Source organism: Nerophis ophidion, linkage group LG18 (assembly GCF_033978795.1).
Source record: "Nerophis ophidion isolate RoL-2023_Sa linkage group LG18, RoL_Noph_v1.0, whole genome shotgun sequence".
NCBI classification, from domain to species: Eukaryota; Metazoa; Chordata; class Actinopteri; order Syngnathiformes; family Syngnathidae; genus Nerophis; species Nerophis ophidion.
In genome coordinates this window covers 16,744,614-16,771,686 of record NC_084628.1, presented here as the reverse complement: position 1 = coordinate 16,771,686, position 27,073 = coordinate 16,744,614, and the positions used below count along the sequence as shown (strand labels likewise).

Below are 27,073 nucleotides of genomic sequence, written 5' to 3'. Positions count from 1 at the left end.
AGAAAGTTTTCTTTAAATAAATTACTACTTTTTTAATGTATTGTTTGCCTCGTCATAATTGTATTCAAACTTTTTGTTGTTGTTTTTTTTTTACATCATTTGCATTATGTACTTGACATGAATCAATGCTTGGGGAAGTTAAAAACAGCTTTAATTAGATTACATTCAATTATATTTGTAATATTTTACATTAATTTTCAACATCGTTATTATTGTACATTATTATTTACATATGCATACCTATACTGTTCGATACCATTATTAGGATTATTATTGTGTGCACCGGTGAATCATTGTGAAGAAAATAGTGCCTAACTTAAAAAAAAAAAAAAATCTCAATTTCGGATACATATTTGTAAGATTTGTTGAAAAACTTATAAAAAAAATACCTAGCTAATGCTTCGCTCTGGTAGAGAGTTCAAAGGTCGAAAACATCACCTTCAATGACAGCCTTTAGATCAGTGGTCCCCAACCACCGGGCTCGATTGGTACTGGGCCGCAGAATAATTTTTTATTAATTTTTATTTTTTAAAAACATTTTTTTTTATTTTTTTTTTTTTATTAAATCAACATGAAAAACACAAGATAAAATTAGTGCACCAACAAAAAACTCTCTTTTTCATGACAAAACCTCCCTTTTTCATGACAAAGAAAAAAAAAAAAAAAAGTGATGAAAAATAAAATTACATATTACGCATTACTAATAACACCAGATTCAAACCAAATTCATAATAGTATGTTTCTTAAACAAACTTTCAATATAATTTAAGTGCAAAAGAAAATAAAGCTTCACCACGTCAGTCATAATTTTTGCGCTTAAGAAACGTCTCTTTGACTTTCGCTCCAAACTTCTTCTGTTTGTTTGATATTGTCATTACTGCCGCAAGTGGGGGAAAAGTTTATAACAACTGAGCGCACATACAGACCACAAACACTGCTTTCGATTGTGTAGAACGGTGGTCTGCAACCCGCGGCTCTAGAGCCGCCCTAGTTTTTTTTTTTAAACATTTACAAAAATAGAAAAAGATGGGGGTCAATATATTTTTAGTTTTAATACGGTTTCTTTAGAGGCACCAACATGACCCACACCTTCTTAATTGTTACCAATCCCATTGTTTATGTTAAACATGTTTCACTGATCAGAGTATTTGGCGAGCGCCGTTTTGTCCTACTAATTTGTGCGGTCACTGAACTAACTGTAGTTTGTTTACAAGTACAAATTTCACTGATTCTGCCACAGAAAGACGTGTTTTATACCTCTCCTTTGTCTCATTTTGTCCACCAAATGTTTTATGCTGTTCCGTGAATGCACAAAGGTGAGCTTTGTTGATGTTATAGATAGATAGATAGTACTTTATTGATTCCTTCAGGAGAGTTCCTTCAGGAAAATTATTGGCTTGTGTGGAGTGCTAATCAGGCCTATTTGGTCAGTGCATGACTGCAAGCTGATCTATGCTAACATGTTATTTGGACTGGATGTATGTACATATTGCATTATTAGGTCTCGTTTGTATGTATATTTGAGCTAATTTAATTTCCTTATGTCTTCTCCGTTCTTAATTTATATTTGTTTCATGACACATTATCTGTATGTATTATTGGCTGCATTTCTGTTAGTTGAACTGATTAACGTGAACCCCGACTTAAACAAGTTGAAAAACTTATTCTGGTGTTACCATTTAGTGGTCAATTGTACGGAATATGTACTGTACTGTACAATCTACAAATAAAAAGCTCAATCAATGAATTGTGTGCCATATTGTTCCAGACCACAGCAAACGTTACCCACCTTGCAAAGATTGTAATAAATCCATTAGAAGACTGGCTCCCATTTTTTCGGACACGCACATCTATACTGTTAGCCATTCTAAGCCAGTCATTTCCACAGTTATCTGACACTCTAGGAAGCCTCTGTTTTTACTAAGGTTTTCCAATATTGTAAAAATGTGTAGAATAAATATTACATTTCAGCATTTCTGTTAACGAAGATCTGTGTCAGCCTGCGACACATAGTTATTTTGATAGTAGGCTAATATGGCTAATATAGACACTTATGTGTATTGCCTCCATTATAACACTTATATAAGGCTTTTGAGTTTTTGCGGCTATTTTTGTATTTTTGGTGCAAAGTGGTTCCTTCAACATTTTGGGTTGCTGACCCCTGTTGTAGGAGTACCTAATGAAGAGTTAAGATTTAGTACTGGTGCTGGATGCTTTTTTTTTGGTTTTAAATGTTTGCTTTAAGAGCCATTAGCAGCAGCTAAGAGAGACTTGATGAGAACTATTGTGTTGATGACAGCTATCTAAAGTCGTCCACGTGGATTTGGGGTCCAAAGTGATCCCAACTTGCGCTATTCTCCTATGTAAAATACTCCCAAGGAACCCATTAAAGGTCAAAAAGTGGTCATGTATTATTCAAACAATTCTCTGTTGAGTTAAGTTGCGGCTTGTTTTGCTTAGATGTAATGATGTCATGTGATGCTCACCTGTGCCTCGAGCATAAATAATTAAACCCACTGCAAATATTTACCAGCCAAATTGCATCATTAATGATCCAAAGACTGTTGATGTTTTTGTTGTTTGTGTTGCCTAATACGCATCCACAGAATGAATCGGGTGACAGTGATGATGCAATATTTGAATTCATAAAGCATCTTGTGTATTGCTACACATAAATATAGGATGCACACATGCATACATGAAACATAATACAAGAAACACAATAGATAAAGTTAAAGTACCACTGATAGTCTCACACACACACAAACACACACACACACACACACACACACACACACACACACACTAGGTGTGGTGAAATTACTCTCTGCATTAACACATCCCCTTGTTCCACTCCCAGGGAGGTGAGGGGAGCAGTGAGCAGCAGCAGTGGCCGTGCTCAGGAATCATTTTGGTAATTTAACCCACAATTCTAACCCTTGTTTCTGAGTGCCAGGCAGGGAAGTAACGGGTCCGATTTTTGTAGTCTTTGGTATGACTCGGTCGGGGTTTGAACTCACGACCTACCGATCTCAGGGCGGACACTCTAACCACAAGGCCACTGAAATAAAATAAACATTACGACATAACTGTGTTATGTCACGTTGTATCTATGTTCCGTTTTGTTTGTCATTGATTTAAAAAATATTCGGTGTGCTTGTAGTTTGCATCGGCATAATACCGGCAGCAGTCATTTACATATTGTCCCTATCATGTAACCAAATAGACGAACCAAAACCACATAGGTACACAATAAAATTGCTCTTAGATTAATTGAAAATGTGCCCTTAATAGATGCAACATATTTGTTTTTTGTTTTTTTTGTTAATAAACCTTTATTTACAATATGAAACAGCATACAAGCAAATAAATAAACAAAATAAGTACAGAAACAGTACAAAACAGCACCGGGAGGTTCTAAACTCAATATAGAAGTTAAAATACAATAATATATATATATATATATATATATATATATATATATATATATATATATACGTCTTGATTGGATTATGCAGAGAATAGTGCTCGATACCGTGGTAGAGCGCAATATGTAGGTGTGGGAAAAATCACAAGACTACTTCATGAAGTAGTCTTGTGATTTTTCCCACACCTATATATATATATATATATATATATATATATATATATATATATATATATATATATACATATATATATATATATATATATATATATATATACGTAAAGTATAAAGCACAAGGTCTATAAATAATCCAAATTTGGAACACAGCATCATAGTTTTCACAGCTTTTTGGTTGTTCAAGGTAGAAAGCGTTTTTAAAGTGAAGTTCTAATTAAATGTTTTATTTTCCTGATCAATAAAGTATTATCTATCTATCTATCCATCCATCTATCTATCTGGACCCCAGGAAGAATAGTCTCCACTGCGGTGTAGACTAATGGGGATCCTTAATAAACTAAACTATCTATCTGTCTATCTATCCATTTATTTATTTAACTCAGCCAATAGTATACTTTTTTTAAATTTGATTTGATTCAAGTACCTAGGAGTCTTGTTCACGAGTGAGGGAAGAGTGTATTGTGAGATTGACAGGCGAATCGGTGCGGCGTCCTCAGTAATGCGCACGTTGTACCGATCCGTTGTGGTGAAAAAGGAGCTGAGCCGGAAGGCAAAGCTCTCAATTTACCGGTCGATCTACGTTCCCATCCTCACCTATGGTCATGAGCTTAGGGTCATGACCGAAAGGATAAGATCACGGGTACAAGCGGCCAAAACGAGTTTCCTCCGCCGGGTGGCGGGGCTCTCCCTTAGAGATAGGGTGAGAAGCTCTGTCATCCGGGAGGAACCCAAAGCAAAGCCGCTACTCCTCCACATCGAGAGGAGCCAGATGAGGTGATTCGGGCACCTGGTCAGGATGCCACCCGAACGCCTCCCGAGGGAGGTGTATAGGGCACGTCCAACCGGTAGAAAGCCACGGGGAAGACCCAGGACACCTTGGGAAGACTACGTCTCCCGGCTGGTCTGGGAACGTCTGGGGATCCCCCGGGAAGAGCTAGACAAAGTGGCTGAGGAGAGGGAAGTCTGGGCTTTCCTGCTTAGGCTGCTGCCCCCGCGACCCGACCTCGGATAAGCGGAAGAAGATGGATGGATGATTTGATTTTTATTAAGGATCCCCGTTAGCTGGTTGCCACAACAACCCACTACTCTTCCTGGGGTCCACAAACTCAATACAATTACAAGTAAAAACATTTAATTATAACCACACAATACAAGAAAAAATAAAAAATAACTAATAAATGGCCCTCGTGTGTGTCATAACTAGGCTTGGATTAAAGTTGTTTCTTCGACGCAGAGGATGATTAACACGGGCCAGGCGTGAGTGTGAGTACATCTTTTATTTATTTAATATATACAAAACAGGGGAAACAAAAACACTTGCTTGATGGCATGAAAGACAATGAACTATAAACTTAAACAGCACGATGGCATGACTATATACAAACGAAACAAAAGACACTAGCAGTGGCATAAACAAAACAATACTAGCACTGAGGCATAAATACAAAAACTTACTTGGAGCGAAAAATGGGGCATGGATAGCGAGGTGTTCAAGGACATGAAGGTTGGAAAAGCATGGGTAGGGAGTGTGCGTGTGAAGATCCCAGAATGAAGACAAGAAAAAGAGTGACTTAAGTAGCTATGATAATTAGTGAAAACAGGTGTGAGGCTGAGGACAGGGACGTGACATGACAGGTGAAAACTAATGAGTTTGCATGGAGACGAAAACAAACCAGGAAGTGCCAAGACAGGACTAAATGTCCAAAAAACTAAACATAACCTGACAGAAACCAAAACATAAACTTACAGGCGTGACAGAATGTTGTCTGTCTATCTGTGTTGGCCCTGCGATGAGGTGTCGACTTGTCCAGGGTGTATTCCGCCTTCCGCCCGAATGCAGCTGAGATAGGCTCCAGCACCCCCGCGACCCCAAACGGGACAAGCGTTAGAAAATGGATGGATGGATGGATGAATAATAATAATAATAATGAGGTTGCAAAGGTTAAATTAATTTAAACATTTGTTTTCATACCGTGTAAATCTAAATAGCACATTATTAAAACAAAGCACAAATTTGTCATGACTATTGTCCAGGATGAAACGACAGATGCCCCTGCCATAGTGATCGAGCGCTTTAGTTGTTGTATATGTTAAATCAGGGGTCACTAACACGGTGCCCGCGGGCACCAGGTAGCCCGTAAGGACCATTTGAGTAGCCCGCTGGCCTGTTCTAAAAATAGCTCAAATAGCAGCACTTACCAGAGAGCTGCCTCTATTTTTTAAATTGTATTTATTTACTAGCAAGCTGGTCTCGCTTTGCTCGACATTTTTAATTCTAAGAGAGACAAAACTCAAATAGAATTTGAAAATCCAAGAAAATCTTTTAAAGACTTGGTCTTCACTTGTTTAAATAAATTCATTTATTTTTTTACTTTGCTTCTTATAACATTTAGAAAGACAATTTTAGAGAAAAAATACAACCTTAAAAATGATTTTCGGGTTTTTAAACACATATACCTTTTTACCTTTTAAATTCCTCCCTCTTTTTTCCTGACAATTTAAATCTATGTGTGACGGTCCACAACTGTATGTGGCAAAATGCAGCTCCACACTGCTGTCCCTTCAACATATCACTGGCACCAGGTGGATTATGAATTTCTTTAATAACAGTGTCCTGTAAAACAGTGCAAATTGTGAGATTGTGAGTCCACTTGGGTCACGGGATTCTCAGTTTGGAGGCGTCACAGTTCTGAGCACTTCCCACAGGTGACTGTACATACCACTTCTCGCCAGCAACAGGCGCTGTTGCAACACTTCATTCATAATTTAATCAAGCATAAGGATATTCTGTTTTCTACACCGTTACATATGTTCAAGTATTTTTTTATCGTAAAGAATAATAAATACATTATAATTGAATACTTCATTTTAGCTTCTGTTTTTTCGACAAAGAACATTTGTGAAACGTTTCTTCAAACTTATTATGATTAAAATAAAATAAAAATATTCTGGCAAATTAAAAAAAAATCTGTAGAATCAAATTTAAATCTTGCTTCAAAGTCTTTTGAATTTATTTTATTAAAACTTTTGTTCTGGAAAATCTAGAAGAAATATTGATTTGTTTTTGTTAGACATGTAGCTTGGTCCAATTTGTTATATATTCTAACAAAGTGCAGATAAGATTTTAACCTATTCAAAACATGTCATCAAAATTCTAAAATTGATCTTAATCAGGAAAAATTAATAATGATGTTCCATAAATTCTTTTTTTTTTTTTTTTCAAAAAGATTCGAAATAGCTAGTTTTTGTCTTAATTTTTTGGGGTTAAATTTTGAAGTTTAAAGCGTCGAAATTGATGATAAACTATGTTTCAAAATTTAATTTTCTTTTTTTCCGTGTTTTCTCCTCTTTCAAATTGTTCAATCAAGTGTTTTTTTTTCATTATTTATTCTCTACAAAAACCTTCCGTAAAAGGAAAAAAAATGTACGACGGAATGACAGACAGAAATACCCATTTTTTATATATATGTGTATATATATATATATATATATATATATATATATATATATATATATATATATATATATATATATATATATATATATATATTTTTTTATATATATATATATATACATATATATATATATATATATATGTATATATATATATATATATATATATATATATATATATATATATATATGTATATTTAGATTTATTTATTAAAGGTAAATTGAGCAAATTGGATATTTCTGGCAATTTATTTAAGTGTGTATCAAACTGGTAGACCTTCGCATTAATCAGTACAAGTAGTAGCTCTTAGTTTCAAAAGGGTTGGTGACCCCTGTGTTAAATTGTAGTGTCTTGTGGAAACTTTTTTGATCGCTAGAGGGCAGCAAATACCAGATGTCAAACAGGAAAGATTGCAAACGTTGGGGGAAGGCTTTATTGTGGCGGACCAACATGGTGGCGCTCGGCAGGGGAACAGCCTTCCTACGTTTCTTACGGTAGGTGGACAGTTTGAATTAAGATGACGTTTTACTACATCGCCACAACGACGTTTAAAAACAAAAATACTAAGAATTTAGTGATTTGAGAATAAAAAGCGATTGATTAGGCGTTTGTATTTTGCCGTCAATTAAGCCGGAAGTCAGTGGGACCCACCTAAGTTGACGCAATCAAAAGTGAAACCATAGCATAATGAACACTTCCAACGTTTTATGTACATGATAACTTTAAACATAGTCTCCCTACTTTAGTTTGTTACTAGTAAGGTAGACTAGTCAGCTGCCAATGATGTCTATGTGACCCAATATTAGGTACACCTGCGCAAGCTAATATAAGTGAGTAGAGCTGCATTAGCATATCCATCCATTTTTTTTACCGCTTGTTCCTTTCGGATTCGCGGGGGGTGCTGGAGCTTATCTCAAAATATTTACAAAAATAACAGCCAATTTTTGATTGACACTGCTATAAAGGTAACGTTTACCAATGTAGTTTGAGTGCATATAATCAAGGGCTGGGCGATATGGCCTGTTTTTAATATCTCGATATTTTTAGGCCATATCACGATACACGATATATATCTCGATATTTTGCTTAGCCTTGAATCAACACTTGATACATATAATCACAGCAGTATGATGATTCTATGTGTCTACATTAAAACATTCTTCTTCATACTACATAATATATGCTCATTTTAAACTTTCATGCAGAGAGGGAAATCACAACTAAGTCAATTGATCAAAACTGTATTACAGTTATTGTAGTTATTAAAGGCCTACTGAAACCCACTACTACCGACCACGCAGTCTGATAGTTTATATATCAATGATGAAATATTAACATTGCAACACATGCAAATACGGCCTTTTTGGTTTACTAAATTGCAATTTTAAATTTCCCGCAAAGTGTCGTGTTGAAAACGTCGCGGTATGATGACGCGTGCGTTTGACGTCTCGGGTTGTAGCGGACATTATTTTCCAGCCCGATCCAAGCTATAAGTAGTCTACTTTAATCGCATAATTAAACAGTATTCTGGACATCTGTGTTGCTGAATCTTTTGCAATTTGTTCAGTTAATAATGGAGAAGTCAAAGTAGAAAGATAGAGATGGGAAGCTTTTACCCTTCAGCCACACAAACACACTCCTTGTTAAAAATTCCTGAATGTGAAGCTTTACTATGGATAAGAGCGATCAAGTGAACATGGATCTGATCAAATGTCAACCGGCAGTTTTCGGTGAGAAAATTGTGGTCTTACCGGAGACACCAGCGGAGCTTCGTCATGCTGCAGCGCGTGACTTCCCTAAGAGACTCTGGTGTCAACACACCCGTGGCCACACCCCTCCGTCTTTAGGTACTGTATAATCTCACTAAAACAATAGGCAGATAAGGGATTTTCCAGAATTATCCTAGGAAATGAGTCTAATAACATATGAATCGCTCTCACTGCAATCGCCTTTTTTTTAATTTTATTTTTTTCTAGTCCTTCACTCTAAATTTCCTCATTCACGAATCTTTCATCCTCGCTCAAATTAATGGGGAAATTGTCGCTTTCTCGGTCCGAATGGCTCTAGCTGCTGCTGGCTACGATTGTAAACAATGTCAGGATGTGAGGAGCTCCACAACCCGTGACGTCACGCGCACATCGTCTGCTACTTCATGTACAGGCAAGGCTTTTTTATTAGGGACCAAAAGTTGTGAACTTTATCGTCGATGTTGTCTACTAAATCCTTTCAGCAAAAATATGGCAATATCGCGAAATGATCAAGTATGACACATAGAATGGACCTGCTATCCCCGTTTGAATAAGAAAATCTAATTTCAGTAGGCCTTTAAGCAGTGGCACAAACATTCATGTCATTTCAAAACAGAAAGTGCAAGATTGTCAAAGACATTTAAAAACAAGCTATTAGTGCACTTTTGCGCATGATGTCACTGAGATGACTTATCAAAACAAGACTAAATTAAAGTGCCCTTTTTGTACAGAACACCACTAAAATAATTTAAAACAAACAAAGTGCACTTTTGTGCATGATGTCACACAAGATATTTGAATTACTGTCAAATAAAAATGAGCTGCATAATAGGAAATCAAATCGCTACGTGGTAGGTTACTGCGGACGTTATCTACTTATGTTGTTCACTATTTTTCTCATACGGTGTTGATGTGGAAATGGTTGCCTCAGCATTTTGTTGGTGTGGCACCGAATGGAGATGTGGAAATGCGGAGTAATCACTCTTCATTCTCTAGCACAGTGGTTAAATAAATGATAAATGGGTTGTACTTGTATAGCGCTTTTCTACCTTCAAGGTACTCAAAGCGCTTTGACACTACTTCCACATTTACCCATTCACACACACATTCACACACTGATGGAGGGAGCTGCCATGCAAGGCGCCAACCAGCACCCATCAGGAGCAAGGGTGAAGTGTCTTGCTCAGGACACAACGGACGTGACGAGGTTGGTTCTAGGTGGGATTTGAACCAGTGACCCTCGGGTTACGCACGGCCACTCTCCCCTCTGCGCCACGCCGTCCCCTGGTTCTCAAACTTTTTTCAGTGATGTCCCCCCTGTGAACATTTTTTTAATTCAAGTACCCCCGAATCAGAGCAAAGCATTTTTGGTTGAAAAAAGAGATAAAGAAGTAAAATACAGAACTATGCCATCAGTTTCTGATTTATTAAATTGTATAACAGTGCAAAATATTGCTCATTTGTAGTGGTCTTTTTAGAACTATATGGAAAAAAATATATAAAAATAACGAAAAACTAGTGATTCAATTATAAATAAAGATTTCTACACATAGAAGTAATCATCAACTTAAAGTGCCCTCTTTGGGGATTGTAATAGAGATCCATCTGGATTCATGAACTTAATTCTAAACATTTCTTCTATCAAAAAAAAAATCTTTAACATCAGTCTTTATGGAACATGTCCACAAAAAATCTAGCTGTCAACACTGAATATTGCATCTTTCCTTTTCGTTTCACAGTTTATGAACTTACATTCATATTTTGTTGAAGTATTATTCAATAAATATATTTATAAAGGATTTTTGAATTGTTGCTATTTTTAGAATATTTAAAAAAAAATTTCACGTACTCCTTGGCATACCTTCAACTATCCCCATTTGAGAACCACTGCTCTAGCAGGTGACTTTTCAAATGATGCTACATATTAGCAGTAATGCTACATTTTGGAGCAACTCTTTTGCCTCACACTTGATAAATTACGGTTGTCTGTTCGACACATTCCCAGACGATGGACCCCCTGCTGTTTTTCTTGGGAATTAATTCTTCCTTCATTTCTTACCAGATTTGCACCTTCTTTCTGTCGTATTACCACTCGCACCACAGCTAACATTACCCATGCTGCTACCTCTCTGCTCCGCGAGGGCGTATGACGTTGCACGTATGTAAGAAGGTGCGTTTGCTGTCTGTGAGAAGGAGAGACAAAGAATGGGAAGAGCCTGTAGTGTAATGCCAGCAGCTAAAAACAACTGCGTATGAACGTATACTGGAATTTCCCTATATAGTAATTTTCTTTATCGCACAGAGACAAATCCGCGATATATCAAGTATATCGATATAACGCCCAGCCCTAATTTACACTACAGTTTAAAAGCCTCACAGTTTAATCTAACCTTTTCTTGCAGGAGCAATGCTCGCACATTGTGCAGGATCAGCAAACCCACTGGACACAAAGTAGGAAGATGGACAAACATTGTGTGCAGAAGCGGCACCTCTCTGGCTGTGGGTGGCGGCCTTCTGTCCGCCGTACCCTTCACTCAGGTAAGAGTGACAGGTGTGTTTCAGCATGTCCCCCCTTTGGGACTTGTTTGCCGTATGAGTGGCAATATTGGTTCTGTGCTGCAGGTTGAAAGTCTCTCTCACGACTCTCTGATCAGACGAGCAGCCTCCCTGGTTACGGATAGTTGCTGCACGTTCCTCTCTCAGACCACTTTAGCGCTCATTGATGCCATGACGGAGTATTCAAAGGTGAGTTTCCTTGAACTACTAGTTTGATTAAAAAGCTAAATGTTGCCTTATGTCCCAGAAAGCGTGAACTTTGGAAGTACATCCAGAACTCGAGAAAAATATGCCTCAAAAGTTGAATCTTAACATGGATCAAAAATTGTACCTCCAGCTTTGATTTTGATGACATACTGACATTTTTGCTCTTCTTCAGTAGAAAGCACAACTAGTAGAGATGTGATCCTTCTCACGATTCGATTGCATTTCGATTATTGGGCGGACTATTTGATTCAGAATAGATTCTCAATTCAACCAGATTCTCACAACATATTTCATATAAAAATTATAATAAAATATATAATACAACAGAGTACAAGTTACAAAAGTGCCTCTTAGCTGCTGGCGTGTATGTGCAGCTGGTAAGTTTCGAGATGGTCTTAAAAATATATTTTTAAAAACAGATTATTACAATGTTTTTTACATTAATTAATAAATGTAATTATTTTTTTATTATTTAAAAAAAACATTAAATTTGAATTGAAAATTATGAATCGATTTAGAATTGGAATAATAAAAATCACGATTCGGATGTAAAACGATTTTTTTTAAGCACCCCTACAAGACCATATACCCCAAATGTAATCATGAATATTAAAAAGTCATTGGTCTTGTTTACACTTTGAACTGGACTAAACCCTGCTTGATTGCTGACAGGCTGTGCACACGCTCATTGCGCTCCAAAAACACTACCTGGCCTCACTTGGTAAACTGAGCCAAACGGAGGAGGACTCCATCTGGCAGGTGATGATTGGCCAGCGAGCAAAGGTGAGTCGATGTTAATGTTCAGTTTGTTGGTACGACTGTCACCCCCACCCCGAAGAAAATAGTTTATTCTCTACTGTGATAGGTCAACGACAGTGAAGACGAATGCAAGCGTTTCGAGGCATCCTGGGTCAGTGCGCTCAAGTTGTGTGAAACTGCAGCGGAGGCGGCTTACACTTCAGGTGTGTGTTTGTGTGTGCATTCCGAAGTGATACGACTTTCCAAACAGAACATTTGGATGGATTTATGTGCGAAACTGGGATGACGGACACAACCGCGCCCACCTGTGTCCACAGTGACATACGTATGTACTTGCAGGGGCCGAGCACGCATCCATCACCATGCAGAACAACATCCAAGTGGCACGATCCCAAGTGGACGCGATACAGAAAGTCTCAAAGGACGCGGATAAGAAGTTGGCCGAGGCAAAGGTGCTGGAGGTGGAGGCGGTGACTAAGCACGCCGCCATGCTGGAGAAGAGCAACACTGAGGAAGACATACCCGAGGCTTACCTCAGAGAAGACTAAAGCACACACGACCCACGAAACTCCTTGAATTGATTAAACGCGTCAACAGAATTATATCTGCAGATTGTTGGTCTGCTGAATTAATGCCAAGGATGTCAATTAATATATCTGCTACAGAGGTTATGTTAAGGGAGGAAGCAATGCATTTTGGTGCAAATCTGGATAAACGTGCAAATCAACAGTCTTTCACATTACACCAGGGACTGGAGGAATCAGTTAAGTAGCATACAATCAAACATACAATCAAATTGTGTTGACGTCCTGGCCTTGAAAAGCAGTGTTGTTTCACACAGGACTGCAATCTATCTGTGAAACTGGGTTGCGAGGCGGTGAATAGATGACATCATCATCTTATTTGCATAATTGGTCATGGACACATAAGGGAAATTTCCATTAGTGTGTTTATTGGCGAGGACAAACAGGTCGTGTTGAGTATAAACCTGGACTTTGTATGTCAGAGCACTGAATACTTGTTTGCCTTATGGAAGAAAATACTATTGAGGGTGCAGCTCAGTCTAATGCGTATTTACTGTGATCAGATTGTTGTATTGTTTTTTTCCCAAAACCTAATAAAAGCAAAAGCACATTGTTTATTGTTGTGTCCTTTTGCATCACCCTCTAAGAAAGGGAAGTTTCAAGGCCAAGTGGCAGCTTTTAAAGTGGTGCTAAAAATAAAGCAGAAAGTCCTTTTTAGGTTTACCAAAACAAGGTTTAAAAACGATGCATAACTTTATAGTCTAAAAATAATACACAACGTTTTGCTCAAGATTTGGGAACACAATGTTTCCTGTGATCAGGGAAACATGATTTTACTGAAAGTGCCTCCTAAACACTCTTGGAAGACACGTGTTCATTTCAAGAAAGATTATGGCAGCCTGAGTGTTTTACTTTACTTGTTTGTATTTTCCAATCTCTTTCACTAGACCGCCTTTCCTTTCATTGCAAATGAGCCATATTGTCTCGGCTGTTCCTCACTCCAGCTGTCATCACATCTTTCATCTTAATCTTTAGCCTGCAGCACAAGTGTCAAACTCAAGGCGCGGGGACCATACCTGGACTGCCACATAATTTTAAATGGCCCGCGAACGCCTGGAAATACCGTAAATTCCAGGCTATGAGCTGCTACTTTTTTTCAACACATTGAAACCTGCAGCTTCTAAGATACTGGGGCTAATTTTTATATTTTTCTTTGCTGGGACAATAAAGAAAGTTCTCAAAGTAAAAACAAGCTGCAGTGTCCTTCTTTTTTCTCCAACCGGAGTATCGTTCAGTCTTTTAGCTGTCCATAATGTTATACGTGTATGGATTCTTCATTCGTCACTCTAAGCAACGTTTGTAAGTTTTACAATATAACTAAAACAATTCACACTTTCTATTATTAAACCGTCCAGTGTGATGTCTATATGACTGTTTTCATGCATATTTGTACGTGGTTTCGTAATCTAATGACGTTAGCGTCGTTAGTTATAGCTAATATGCTAACAAGTTTATGAGCATCTGTGTTAGTATTTTTAACTTACGGCATTCTTTTTGTATTGTTTCAGTTTTAAAAATTCCTCAGCAAATTAACCAAAACGTCACCGTGGAGTTATTGGTTCTGTTTAGCTGATTGGAGAGCGAGCTTCAGCAGCTAGTGGGTCCATGATGATGACTTCTGTTTTCTTTGATCATCCATTTTACTGCCATGTTACGGACACTGTTTGGAAACAATTAAGGTATGTCATTAATCATTTATCTTCCTGTGTCAATAACTCATGTTGCAGTGTATATATCTGGAGCTAATAGTTCTGTGTGGCCAATATATTGAAAAATATTTTTTCCCCGAAAATTTAGTTGGAGCGGCTAATATATCAGTGTGCTCTATAGTCCGTAAAACACGATAATAAGCGTCAATAAAGTACCTTATCTTTTCTTACTAAATTTGTTCTTTCTGGACGGTGTGGCGCAGTTGTGAGAGTGGCCGTGTGCAACCCAAGAGTCCCTGGTTCAATCCCCACCTAGTACCAACCTCGTCACGTCCGTTGTGTCCTGAGCAAGACACTTCAACATTGCTCCTGATGGGTGCTGGTTAGCGCCTTGCATGGCTGCTCCCTCCATCAGTGTGTGAATGGGTGAATCTGGAAGTAGTGTCAAAGCGCTTTGAGTACCTTGAAGGTAGAAAAGCGCAATACAAGTACACCCGTTTACCATTTAACCGAAAAATATATAAGTACTGCAATAAATAGTTTTTTTTTTAAACTTTATTATTATCCACTATTGCAACAAAATACATTAATATACTTTCTAGGGCTGCGAATCTTTGGGTGTCCGACGATTCGATTCAATATCGATTCTTGGGGTCACAATTCGATTCAAAATCAATTTTTTTTTTTTCAATTCAACACGATTCTCGATTCAAAAACGATTTTTTTCCCGACTTAAAAGGATTCTCTATTTATTCAATTCATAGGGTTTCAGCAGGATCTACCCCAGTCTGCTGACATGGAAGCAAAGTAGTAGATTATAATTGTAAATCAGTGGTCACCAACCACCAGGCCGCGGCCCGATACCGGCTCCTTTGGTACCGGGCCGCAGAATCATTTTGTATTATTTATTCAAATTTTATTTTATTATTATTTTTAATTAAATTAACATAAAAAACACAAGATGCACTTACAATTAGTGCACCAACCCAAAAAACCTCCCTTTTTCATGAAAAATAAAAAATAAAAAAATAAAAATCCCCCCCTTCCCCCAGTGCTGCGGGAAAAATTATCAAGCGTTGACCGGTCCGCAGCTACAAAAAGGTTGGGGACCACTGTTGTAAAGGACAATGTTTTATCAACTGATTGCAATAATGTAAATTTGTTTCAACTATTAAACGAACCAAAAATATCACTTATTTTATCTTTGTGAAAACATTGGACACAGTGTGTTGTCAAGCTTATGAGATGCGATGCAAGTGTAAGCCACTGTGACACTATTGTTCTTCTTTTTTATTTTTATGAATGTCTAATAATAATGTCAATGAAGGATTTTTAATCACTGCTATGCTGAAATTATAACTAATTTTGATATTATTGTTGATAATATTCATTTTTGTTTCACTACTTTTGGTTTGTTCTGTGTCGTGTTTGTGTCTCCTTTCATTTGCTCTGTTTATTGCAGTTCTGAATGTTGCTCGGTCAGGTTTGGTTTTGGAATTTGATTGCATTGTTATGGTATAGCTGTGTTTTGTTTTGTTGGATTGATAAAAATATATATATCCATCCATCCATCCATCCATTGTCTTCCGCTTATCCGAGGTCGGGTCGCGGGGGCAGCAGCCTAAGCAGGGAAGCCCAGACTTCCCTCTCCCCAGCCACTTCGTCTAGCTCTTCCCGGGGCATCCCGAGGCGTTGCCAGGCCAGCCGGGAGACATAGTCTTCCCAACGTGTCCTGGGTCTTCCCCGTGGCCTCCTACCGGTTGGACGTGCCCTAAACACCTCCCTCGGGAGGCGTTCGGGTGGCATCCTGACCAGATGCCCGAACCACCTCATCTGGCTCCTCTCGATGTGGAGGAGCAGCGGCTTTACTTTGAGTTCCTCCCGGATGGCAGAGCTTCTCACCCTATCTCTAAGGGAGAGGCCCGCCACACAACGGAGGAAACTCATTTCGGCCGCTTGTACCGTGATCTTATCCTTTCGGTCATGACCCAAAGATCATGACCATAGGTGAGGATGGGAACGTAGATCGACCGGTAAATTGAGAGCTTTGCCTTCCGGCTCAGCTCCTTCTTCACCACAACGGATCGGTACAACGTCCGCATTACTGAAGACGCCGCACCGATCCGCCTGTCGAGCTCACGATCCACTCTTCCCCCACTCGTGAACAAGACTCCTAGGTACTTGAACTCCTCCACTTGGGGCAGGGTCTCCTCCCCAACCCAGAGATGGGAGAGAGAACCATGGACTCGGATTTGGAGGTGCTGATTCTCATTCCGGCCGCTTCACACTCGGCTGCGAACCGATCCAGTGAGAGCTGAAGATCCCGGCCAGATGAAGCCATCAGGACCACATCGTCTGCAAAAAGCAGAGACCTCATCCCGCGGCCATCAAACCGGAAACCCTCAATGCCTTGATTTCGCCTAGAAATTCTGTCCATAAAAGTTATGAACAGAATCGATGACAAAGGGCAGCCTTGGCGGAGTCCAACCCTCACTGGAAACGTGTCCGACTTACTGCCAGCAATGCGGACCAAGCTCTGACACTGATCGTACAGGGATCGGACTGCCACAATAAGACAGTCCGATACCCCATACTCTCTGAGCACTCCCCACAGGACTTCCCAAGGGACACGGTCGAATGCCTTCTCCAGGTCCACAAAGCACATGTAGACTGGTTGGGCAAACTCCCATGCACCCTCAAGAACCTTGCCGAGAGTATAGAGCTGGTCCACAGTTCCACGACCAGGACGAAAACCACACTGTTCCTCCTGGATCCGAGGTTCGACTATCCAGCGTAGCCTCCTCTCCAGTACACCTGAATAAACCTTACCGGGAAGGTTGAGGAGTGTGATCCCACGATAGTGGGAACACACCCTCCGGTCCCCCTTCTTAAAGAGAGGGACTACCACCCCGGTCTGCCAATCCAGAGGTACCGCCCCCGATGTCTACGCGAAGCTGCAGAGTCTTGTCAACCAAGACAGCCCCACAGCATCCAGAGCCTTAAGGAACTATGGGCGGATCTCATGCACCCCTGGAACCTTGCCACCGAGGAACTTTTTAACTACCTCAGCAACCTCAGCCCCAGAAATAGGAGAGTCCACCACAGATTCCCCAGGCACTGCTTCCTCATAGGAAGACGTGTTGGTGGGATTGAGGAGGTCTTCGAAGTATTCCTTCCACCTATCCACAACATCCGCAGTTGAGGTCAGCAGAACACCATCCGCACCATACACGGTGTTGACAGTGCACTGCTTCCCCTTCCTGAGGCGGCGGATGGTGGTCCAGAATCGCTTCGAAGCCATCCAGAAGTCATTTTCCATGGCTTCCCCAAACTCTTCCCATGTCCGAGTTTTTGCCTCTGCGACCGCTGAAGCTGCACACCGCTTGGCCTGTCGGTACCTGTCCACTGCCTCTGGTGTCCTATGAGCCAAAATAACCCGATAGGACTCCTTCTTCAGCTTGACGGCATCCCTGACCGCTGGTGTCCACCACCGGGTTCTAGGATTACCGCCACGACAAGCACCAACTACCTTGCGGCCACAGCTCCGATCAGCCGCCTTGACAATAGAGGTGCGGAACATGGTCCACTCGGACTCAATGTCCAGCACCTCCCTCGTGACATGTTCAAAGTTCCTCCAGAGGTGGGAATTGAAACTTTCTCTGACAGGAGACTCTGCCAGACGTTCCCAGCAAACCCTCACAATGCGTTTGGGCCTGCCAGGTCTGTCCGGCATCCTCCCCCACCATCGCAGCCAACTCACCACCAGGTGGTGATCGGTAGGAAGCTCCGCCCCTCTCTTCACCCAAGTGTCCAAAACATGAGGCCGCAAATCCGATGACACAACTACAAAGTCGATCATGGAACTGCGGCCTAGGGTGTCCTGGTGCCAAGTGCACATATGGACACCCTTATGTTTGAACATGGTGTTTGTTATGGACAAACTGTGACGAGCACAGAAGTCCAATAACAAAACACTACTCGGGTTCAGATCCGGGCGGCCATTCTTCCCAATCACGCCTCTCCAGGTCTCACTGTCGTTACCAACATGAGCGTTGAAGTCCCCCAGCAGATCAAGGGAATCACCCGGGGGAGCACTCTCCAGTACTCCCTCGAGTGTACCCAAAAAGGGTGGGTACTCTGAACTGTTGTTTGGTGCGTAAGCACAAACAACAGTCAGGACCTGTCCCCCCACCCGAAGGCGAAGAGAGGCTACCCTTTCGTCCACTGGGTTGAACTCCAACGTGCAGGCTTTGAGCCGGGGGGAAACGAGAATTGCCACCCCAGCCCGTCGCCTCTCACTGCCGGCAACGCCAGAGTGGAAGAGGGTCCAGCCCCTTTCAAGAGAAGTGGTTCCAGAGCCCTTGCTGTGCGTCGAAGTGAGTCCGACTACATCCAGCCGGAATTTCTCTACTTCGCGCACTAGCTCAGGCTCCTTTCTCCCCAGTGAGGTGACGTTCCACGTCCCAAGAGCGAGCTTATGTAGCCGAGGATCGGACCGCCAAGTGTCCTGCCTTCGGCTGCCGCCCAGCTCACATTGCACCCGACCTTTATGGCCCTTGCTATGGGTGGTGAGCCCATTGGAGGGGTGACCCACGTTGCCTCTTCGGGCTGTGCCCGGCCGGGCCCCATGGGTACAGGCCCGGCCACCAGGCGCTCGCCATCGTGCCCCACCTCCGGACCTGGCTCCAGAGGGGGGTCCCGGTGACCCGCATCCGGGCGAGGGAAATATGGATCCTTTGTTTTTACTTTTCATAGAGGTTTTCTAGCTGCTCTTTGTCTGGTCCCTCACCTAGGACCAGTTTGCCTTGGGAGACCCTACCAGGGGGCTTAAAGCCCCCGGACAACATAGCTCCTAGGATCATTGGGACACGCAAACTCCTCTACCACGGTAAGGTGGCAGCTCAGAGAGGAGAAAAAAAAAAAAAATATATATATATATATTGATTTAAAAAATCGATTAAAAAAAAAAATTGAATCGCACAACGTGGGATTCGCGATTTAAATTCGAATCGTTTTTTCCCACACCCCTAATACTTTTCAAGCATTTATTTTGTTAAAGTAAAAACCAACACTTACGTATCTTATGATTTCATAGGAAATTATCCATCACATTGCACACTGTAAAAATGGCAATAGATTTTATGGTAACATTTACGATGGCTTTTACAGCATATTACTGTAAATTGTAAAACCTCAACTGCTGCTTTTTAATGATACATTTATTTCATATATATATATATATATATATATATATATATATCTTAATAATATCTTTATGTATCTCATCTTTTTTTGTAAGGGGCGCTGGAAGCCGGCAGACCCGTCAGCGAGCCTGTTCTGTCTCCCTTTAATGTTTGTCTGATCTTGAATGGGATTGTGCTGAAAATTGTAATTTTCCTGAAGTAACTCTCCTGACGGAATAAATAAAGTACTATCTAATCTAATCTAATCTATCTATCTAATATATATATATATATATATATATATATATATATATATATATATATATATATATATATATATATATATATATATATATATATATATATATATATATGTCTTGATTGGATTATCCAGAGAATAGTGCTCGATACCGTGGTAGAGCGCAATATGTAGGTGTGGGAAAAAATCACAAGACTACTTCATCTCTACAGAACTGTTTCATGAGTGGTTCCCTCAATCATCAGGAGATTTTAATGGAAGCATTCACATACAATGGTTTATATAGAGCACAGAGTGGGTGGGTACAGGCAGGCGTAGGGTGTGGTGATTGGCTCATGTGTTACCTAGGAGGTGTTTCCGTCTGTGGCGGCATGTTGAAATGATTTCACTGCGCTTGTTGAGGGATGATAGATTTGGATGATATATAATAAACAGTTTCTCTTTTAAGCATAGGTTGCATCTTTTATTACCACTGTTGTAAGGTGTGCTGGATGCAAGAATTTGGCATGTTATTGAATATTCAACATTATTGTCTTTGAGGTTCCAAATGTGTTTGCTGAGTTCTGTAGAATTCTGCAAAGTCTGGTTTCTAAAGGAGGCGTTGTGATTATTCCATCTTGTTTTGAACGCTCCTTCGGTTAATCCTACGTATGTGTCGGATGTGTTAATGTCCTTGCGTGTTACCTTTGCTTGGTAAACGGCTGATGTCTGTAAGCACCCCCCGTTGAGAGGGCAATCAGGTTTCTTGCGACAGTTACATTCATTATTGGTTTCAGAGTCGTTTGGTCTGGGGGTGGGCAGTCCTTTTGCAATTGCTTTGTTGTGGTTTGAAATGATTTGTTGCATGTTATTCATACAGCTGTAGCTCAATTTAATGTTGTTCTTGTTGAATATTTTTCTTAGGGTGTTGCCTTTGGGGAAGTGTTTGTCGATCAGAGTGAGGAACTTGCGGCCGATGTTGGTTGAGACGTCTTTGCTGAAGGGCGGATTGTACCAGATGATGTTGTTTCGTTTTCTGCTCTTTTTTGGTTGGTTTCCTGGATATATATATATCTATCTTTATATATATATATATCTTTATATATATATAGCTATCTTTATATATATATATCTTTTTATATATATAGCTATATATATATATATATATATATATATATATATATATATATATATATATATATATATAAAACATTATTTATCTGACACCACATGGACAAAGATAAGACCTTCTGGAGGAAAGTTCTTTGGTCAGATGAAACAAAAATTGAGGGCACAATACTTAGCAATATGTTTGGAGGAGAAAAGGTGAGGCCTTTAATCCCAGGAACACCACACCTACCGTCCAGCATGGTAGTGGTAGTGTTATGTTCTTGGCCTGTTTTGCTGCCAATGGAACTGGTGCTTTACAGAGAGTAAATGGGACAATGAAAAAGCAGGATTACCTCCAAATTCTTCAGGACAACCTAAAATCATCAGCCCGGAGGTTGGGTCTTGGGCGCAGTTGGGTGTTCCAACAGGACAATGACTTCAAACACACGTCAAAAGTGGTAAAGGAATGGCTAAATCAGGGTATAAGTAAGGTTTTAGAATGGCTTTCCCAAATTTAAACTTGTGGACAATGCTGAAGAAACAAGTCCATGTCAGAAAACCAACATATTTAGCTGAACTGCACCAATTTTGTCAAGAGGAGTGGTCAAAAATGTAACCAGAAGATAGCCAGAAGCTTGTGGATGGCTACCAAAAGCGCCTTATTGCAGTGAAACTTGCCAAGGGACAAATATTAATACTCCTGTATGTATACTTTTGACCCAGCAGATTTGCTCACATTTTTAGTAGACCCATAATAAAATCATAAAAGAACCAAACTTCATGAATGTTTTTTTGTGACCAACAAGTATGTGCTTCAATCACTCTCTCAACAAAAAATAAGAGTTGTAGAAATTGTTGGAAACTTAAAGGCCTACAGAAACCCACTACTACCCACCACGCAGTCTGATAGTTTATACATCAATGATGAAATATTTAACATTGCAACACATGCCAATACGGCCTTTTTAGTTTACTAAATTGTAATTTTAAATTTCCCGCGAGTTTCTTGTTGAAAACGTCGCAGAATGATGACGCGTACGCGTGACGTCACAGACTGTAAGGAAATATTAGCGCTGCACCAAACACGGCTAAAAGTCGTCTCTGTTAATGGCGTAATTACACAGTATTTTGGACATCTGTGTTGCTGAATCTTTTGCAATTTGTTCATTTAATAATGGAGAATATAAAGAACAATGCTGTTGGTGGAAAGCGGTGTGTTGCAGCTGTCTTTAGCACCGAGACACAGCCAGTGTTTCTTTGTTTGTTGTGAAGCTTTAACACAGAGCGGTCAAGCGAACATGTTTTCTCTACGTCAACTAACATGTTTTTGGATGGGGAAATTGCGATAGATGTCTTACCAGAGAAATCATTGGATTATTCGTTGTCCTGCAGCAGCTGTTTAAAAGGCAGCTGTGAGCTTGGCTCCTCGGCTTCTCTGTGAGACACTTCGTGTTCACCGCAGCCATCCGACCTCGAGGTATGTCTTTACAATCTTTAAAATCTCACTAAAACACTATTAAAACAATAAGCAGATAAGGGATCTTCCAGAATTATCCTAGTAAATGTGTCTAATTACATCTGAAACGCTCACACTGCTGTCGCCTGGAGCCGTCGCTTTTTATTTTTGTATTTTTTTCTAGTCCTTCACTATCAATATCGTAATTCACAAATCTTTCATCCTCGCTCAAATTAATGGGGAAATTGACGCTTTCTCGGTCCGAATTGCTCTTACTGCTGGTGGCTCCCATTAAAAACAATGTGAATATGTGTGGAGCCCTTCAACTCATGACGTCACGCGCACATACTTCCGGTAAAGGCTGGGTTTTACTATTAGCGACCAAAAATTGCGAACTTTATCGTCGATGTTCTTTACTAAATCCTTTCAGCCAAAATATGTCAATATCGCGAAATGATCAAGTACGACACATAGAATGGACCTGCTATTCCCGTTTAAATAAGAGAATCTAATTTCAGCAGGCCTTCAAGACATCCATCCATTTTCTACCGCTTATTCCCTTTTGGGGTAGCGGGGGGCGCTGGCGCCTATCTCAGCTACAATCGGGCGGAAGGCGGGGTACACCCTGGACAAGTCGCCACCTCATCGGAGGGCCGCCTTCAAGACAGCCATGACATTATGTTCTTTACAAGTGTATGTCAACTTTTGACCATGACGCTTTTAGCACACTGTGCCAGCAGATGGCAGTCCAGGTGCACATTTCCACTGCATGCATCCACTGAACCATTACCTAATCATTATTGACTCATTAGTACTTGTGTGTTTGGGGACCACATAAATGTTCCTTTATAGCGTGTACAAGTGGGCATTAATCCTCATAAGTCCCTCAAACATTTCCTATCCTAAACATTATCTCCCACACACATTTTAAGGGCATGACTCTGCAAGAGACAAAGTGCATGTCCAATTGTCTGCATATTAGCCTTTCAAAGGTCACTTGTGTTCTGCAGACGCAGCTCATTAAGGGGACAGGCTACAGTATGTGGTGCTGCAAACACAAACACCTGGGTGACCTCTTCCCACTCTCGTCCAGTTTTGGCGGGACGGTGCGACTGGGGCTATAAGAGGCGAAGTGGGTGGGAGAGTTTGTGCGTGCAGGTCCTGGCTGACCAGTGAGGAATGCGGTGTTTTAACAAAGGCTGTGTTCACAGGCTGCAAAGCCAAATGTCTCATACTCTCTGTGTGGAAGGAGCAACCAACCTGGCATGTGTGTACACAGGGAGGAGAGGTAACAAAGTGTATAACTTTTTTTGCCCCGTAAAACTCCCATGTCAAAGAGGTACGAACACAAAGGTCGTGACTCGCGGGAAATAAACCTTCGTTTTTATGACAGCCGATTATTTGTGCAGCAATTGATACTGAAAGCACTCATGACACTGCATGCAAAACAAACTGAATGGAACTACAACACGATGTTGCCACCTACGGCTGTCAAAAATGTTTATTTTTTAATTAATCCTGATTCTTATATGTAATGATTCTTAATTTAAAAAAATCTATATTTTTTTGTTTTGTTTTTATTTTAATTTTTTAAAATGTGTCCTGTCCAGCCACTCAGACAAATTGATTGATTTAAACTTTTATGGAGACAAGAATATAAGTTGGTGTATTACCTGATTCTGATGATTTGCATTGATTGGAATCAGACAGTAGTGCTGATAACGTCCACATTTTCAAATGGAGGAGAAAAAAAGTTCCTCCTTTCTGTCTAATACCACATGAAAGTTGTTGGTTTTTGGCATCTTATTTGTCCAGCTTCCATATTTGTTTTTATACACTTTACAATAAATACATTTGCGGCAAACTCCGTAGCTTGCTAGCTTGTTTGCGCTGGATTTCGGAGACTCTCATTTTGTTAGCGCAGGCGCGATAGAGCGGCACTTTTATTGTGAAGACAGGAACTGTGCAATCAGTCTTTAGGCTTTTGACGGGTAGTACGGTTGAAATAAAAAGTGTTTTTTTTCCTTCACACTTTTTATTGATTGATTGAAACTTTTATTAGTAGATTGCACAGCACAGTACATATTCCGTACAATTGACCACTAAATGCTAACACCCGAATAAGTTTTTCAACTTGTTTAAGTCGGGGTCCACGTTAATGAATTCATGGTAAACCATATAGTTGATGTAAATGTCTGCTGTACAGATTTACTTTAGAATTGATAACTTTTCTTCTTGCATTATTTGTATTTGACTTTATTAAATGTTTGGGTAGAATTTTATTAAATAAATCAAATTTTCTTTTAAAGGCCTACTGAAATCAGATCTTCCTATTTAAACGGGGATAGCAGGTCCATTCTATGTGTCATACTTGATAATTTCGCAATATCGCCATATTTTTGCTGAAAGGATTTAGTAGAGAACATCCACGATAAAGTTTGCAACCTTCGGTGCTAAAGTCGGAAGTCGCAGACGATGACGTCACATTTTGATGGCTCCTCACATCTTCACATTGATTTTATTGGGAGCCTCCAACAAAAACAGCTGTTCGGACCGAGAAAACGACAATTTCCCCATTAATTTGAGCGAGGATGAAAGATTCGTGTTTGAGGATATTGATAGTGACAGACTAGAAAAAAAAAAAATAAAAAAAGTTAAAAAAAAAAAACGCGATTGCATTTGGACGGATTCTGATGTTCTTAGACACATTTAAGAGGATAATTCTGGGAAATCCCTTATCTTTCAATTGTGTTGCTAGTGTTTTAGTGAGTTAAACAGTACCTGATAGTCGGAGGTGTACGTCCACGGGTGTGTTGACACTTAGTGTTTCAGGGGAGTCGACGGCAGCTTTATGGGCGGCACAAGCTCAGCTACTTTTTACCACAGTTTTCTCACCGAAACCTGCTGGTTGACATTCGGTCGGGATCCATGTTCGCTGTGATCCATAGTAAAGTTTCACCTCCGTGAATTTTAAACAAGGAATCACCGTGTGTTTGTGTGGCTAAAGGCTAAAACTTCCCAACTCCATCTTTCTACTTTGACTTCTCCAATATTAATTGAACAAATTGCAAAGGATTCAGCAACACAGATGTCCAAAATACTGTGTAATTATGCGGTTAAAGCAGACGACTTTTAGCCGTGTGTGTGTGCAGCGCTCATATTTCTTAACAGCCCGTGACGTCAAGCGTACACGTCATCATTACGCGACGTTTTCAAGAAAAAACTCCCGGGAAAATTTAAAATTGCAATTTAGTAAACTAAAAAAGCCGTATTGGCATGTGTTGCAATGTTAGTATTTCATCATTGATATATAAACTATCAGACTGCGTGGTGGGTGGTAGTGGGTTTTTCCAGTAGGCCTTTAAGTCTTGTAGAAATGTATCACCGATGTTTGTCTATTTTATGGAGGAATGTAGTTAATCATAGACCTGGCACCCAATGTTATCAAAAAAAACGTTTTAAATCAAGAATCAATTCTGAATTGAATCATTACAACCTCAAATCGAATCAAATGGTGCTCAAAGATTCACAGCCCTTTTTCCACCTAGCGGCACATTATAGGTATTGCTGTTGTGTCATATACATACAGTACTACGTTGGCTTGGGATGTCCCAAACTTCTTCACTTCCTATACAATACCAATAATGGAGCCTTGAGTAATCGCGAGGGCAGCACGGTGATTCATGGGATTGTGCATGTGCCTCACAATACGAAGCCCCTGGGTTCCATCCCTGGCCTCAAGCACACCCCACGAAATACAGTAATTATTTTGCGGTGCGGAATGTTAGAAAAGCTTTGATCACGTGAAATTAGTCAAACAGAGAACAATATTAGGCATGAATAACAATAATCTATTTATTATTATCTTCAAGGAATTGACTTATACTGTCTCTAAATTGAAGTCCAGTGGTTATTGTTTCCGGTGAGGTTTATTCAGGTGTACTGGAGAGGAGGCTTCGCCGGATAGTCGAACCTCGGATTCAGGAGGAACAGTGTGGTTTTCGTCCTGGTCGTGGAACTGTGGACCAGCTCTATACTCTTGGCAGGGTTCTTGAGGGTGCATGGGAGTTTGCCCAACCAGTCTACATGTGCTTTGTGGACTTGGAGAAGGCATTCGACCGTGTCCCTCGGGAAGTCCTGTGGGGAGTGCTCAGAGAGTATGGGGTATCGGAATGTCTTATTGTGGCAGTCCGCTCCCTGTATGATCAGTGTCAGAGCTTGGTCCGCATTGCTGGCAGTAAGTCGGACACGTTTCCAGTGAAGGTTGGACTCCGCCAAGGCTGTCCTTTGTCACCGATTCTGTTCATAACTTTTATGGACAGAATTTCTAGGCGCAGTCAAGGCGTTGAGGGGTTCCGGTTTGGTGGCCACGGGATTAGGTCTCTGCTTTTTGCAGATGATGTAGTCCTGATGGCTTCATCTGGCCGGGATCTTCAGCTCTCACTGGATCGGTTCGCAGCCGAGTGTGAAGCGACCGGAATGAGAATCAGCACCTCCAAGTCCGAGTCCATGGTTCTCGCCCGGA

General features: G+C 40.3%; 2 protein-coding genes across 3 annotated transcripts in view; both read left to right on the top strand.

Annotated features, from left to right (window-relative positions):
• The window catches only part of LOC133537357 (diablo IAP-binding mitochondrial protein-like), a 3,991-nt gene extending 3,957 nt beyond the window's left edge, over nt 1-34 (top strand). Inside the window, exon 5 of one of the 2 annotated variants that reach the window (XM_061878380.1) lies at nt 1-34. This exon is cut by the window's left edge and continues 662 nt beyond it. The gene's annotated coding sequence lies outside the window, so the exon portion shown is untranslated. The other variant, XM_061878379.1, reaches the window with a different exon arrangement.
• A 7,368-nt stretch (nt 35-7,402) lies between these two features.
• On the top strand, nt 7,403-13,467 carry LOC133536791 (diablo IAP-binding mitochondrial protein-like). The gene is made up of 6 exons (XM_061877342.1): nt 7,403-7,552; nt 11,209-11,344; nt 11,429-11,551; nt 12,242-12,352; nt 12,435-12,531; nt 12,668-13,467. The coding sequence occupies exons 1-6, from the start codon at nt 7,452-7,454 to the stop codon at nt 12,874-12,876; spliced, it is 777 nt and encodes a 258-aa protein (XP_061733326.1). The 5' UTR covers nt 7,403-7,451; the 3' UTR covers nt 12,877-13,467.
• The last annotated feature ends 13,606 nt before the right edge of the window (nt 13,468-27,073 follow it).

Coding starts and splice junctions, on each gene's coding strand:
- LOC133536791 (XM_061877342.1), top strand. CDS start 7,452: ATGTCAAACAGGAAAGATTGCAAACGTTGGGGGAAGGCTTTATTGTGG. Junction 7,553..11,208: donor GCCTTCCTACGTTTCTTACG/GTAGGTGGACAG, acceptor CTTTTCTTGCAG/GAGCAATGCTCGCACATTGT. Junction 12,532..12,667: donor GGAGGCGGCTTACACTTCAG/GTGTGTGTTTGT, acceptor ATGTACTTGCAG/GGGCCGAGCACGCATCCATC.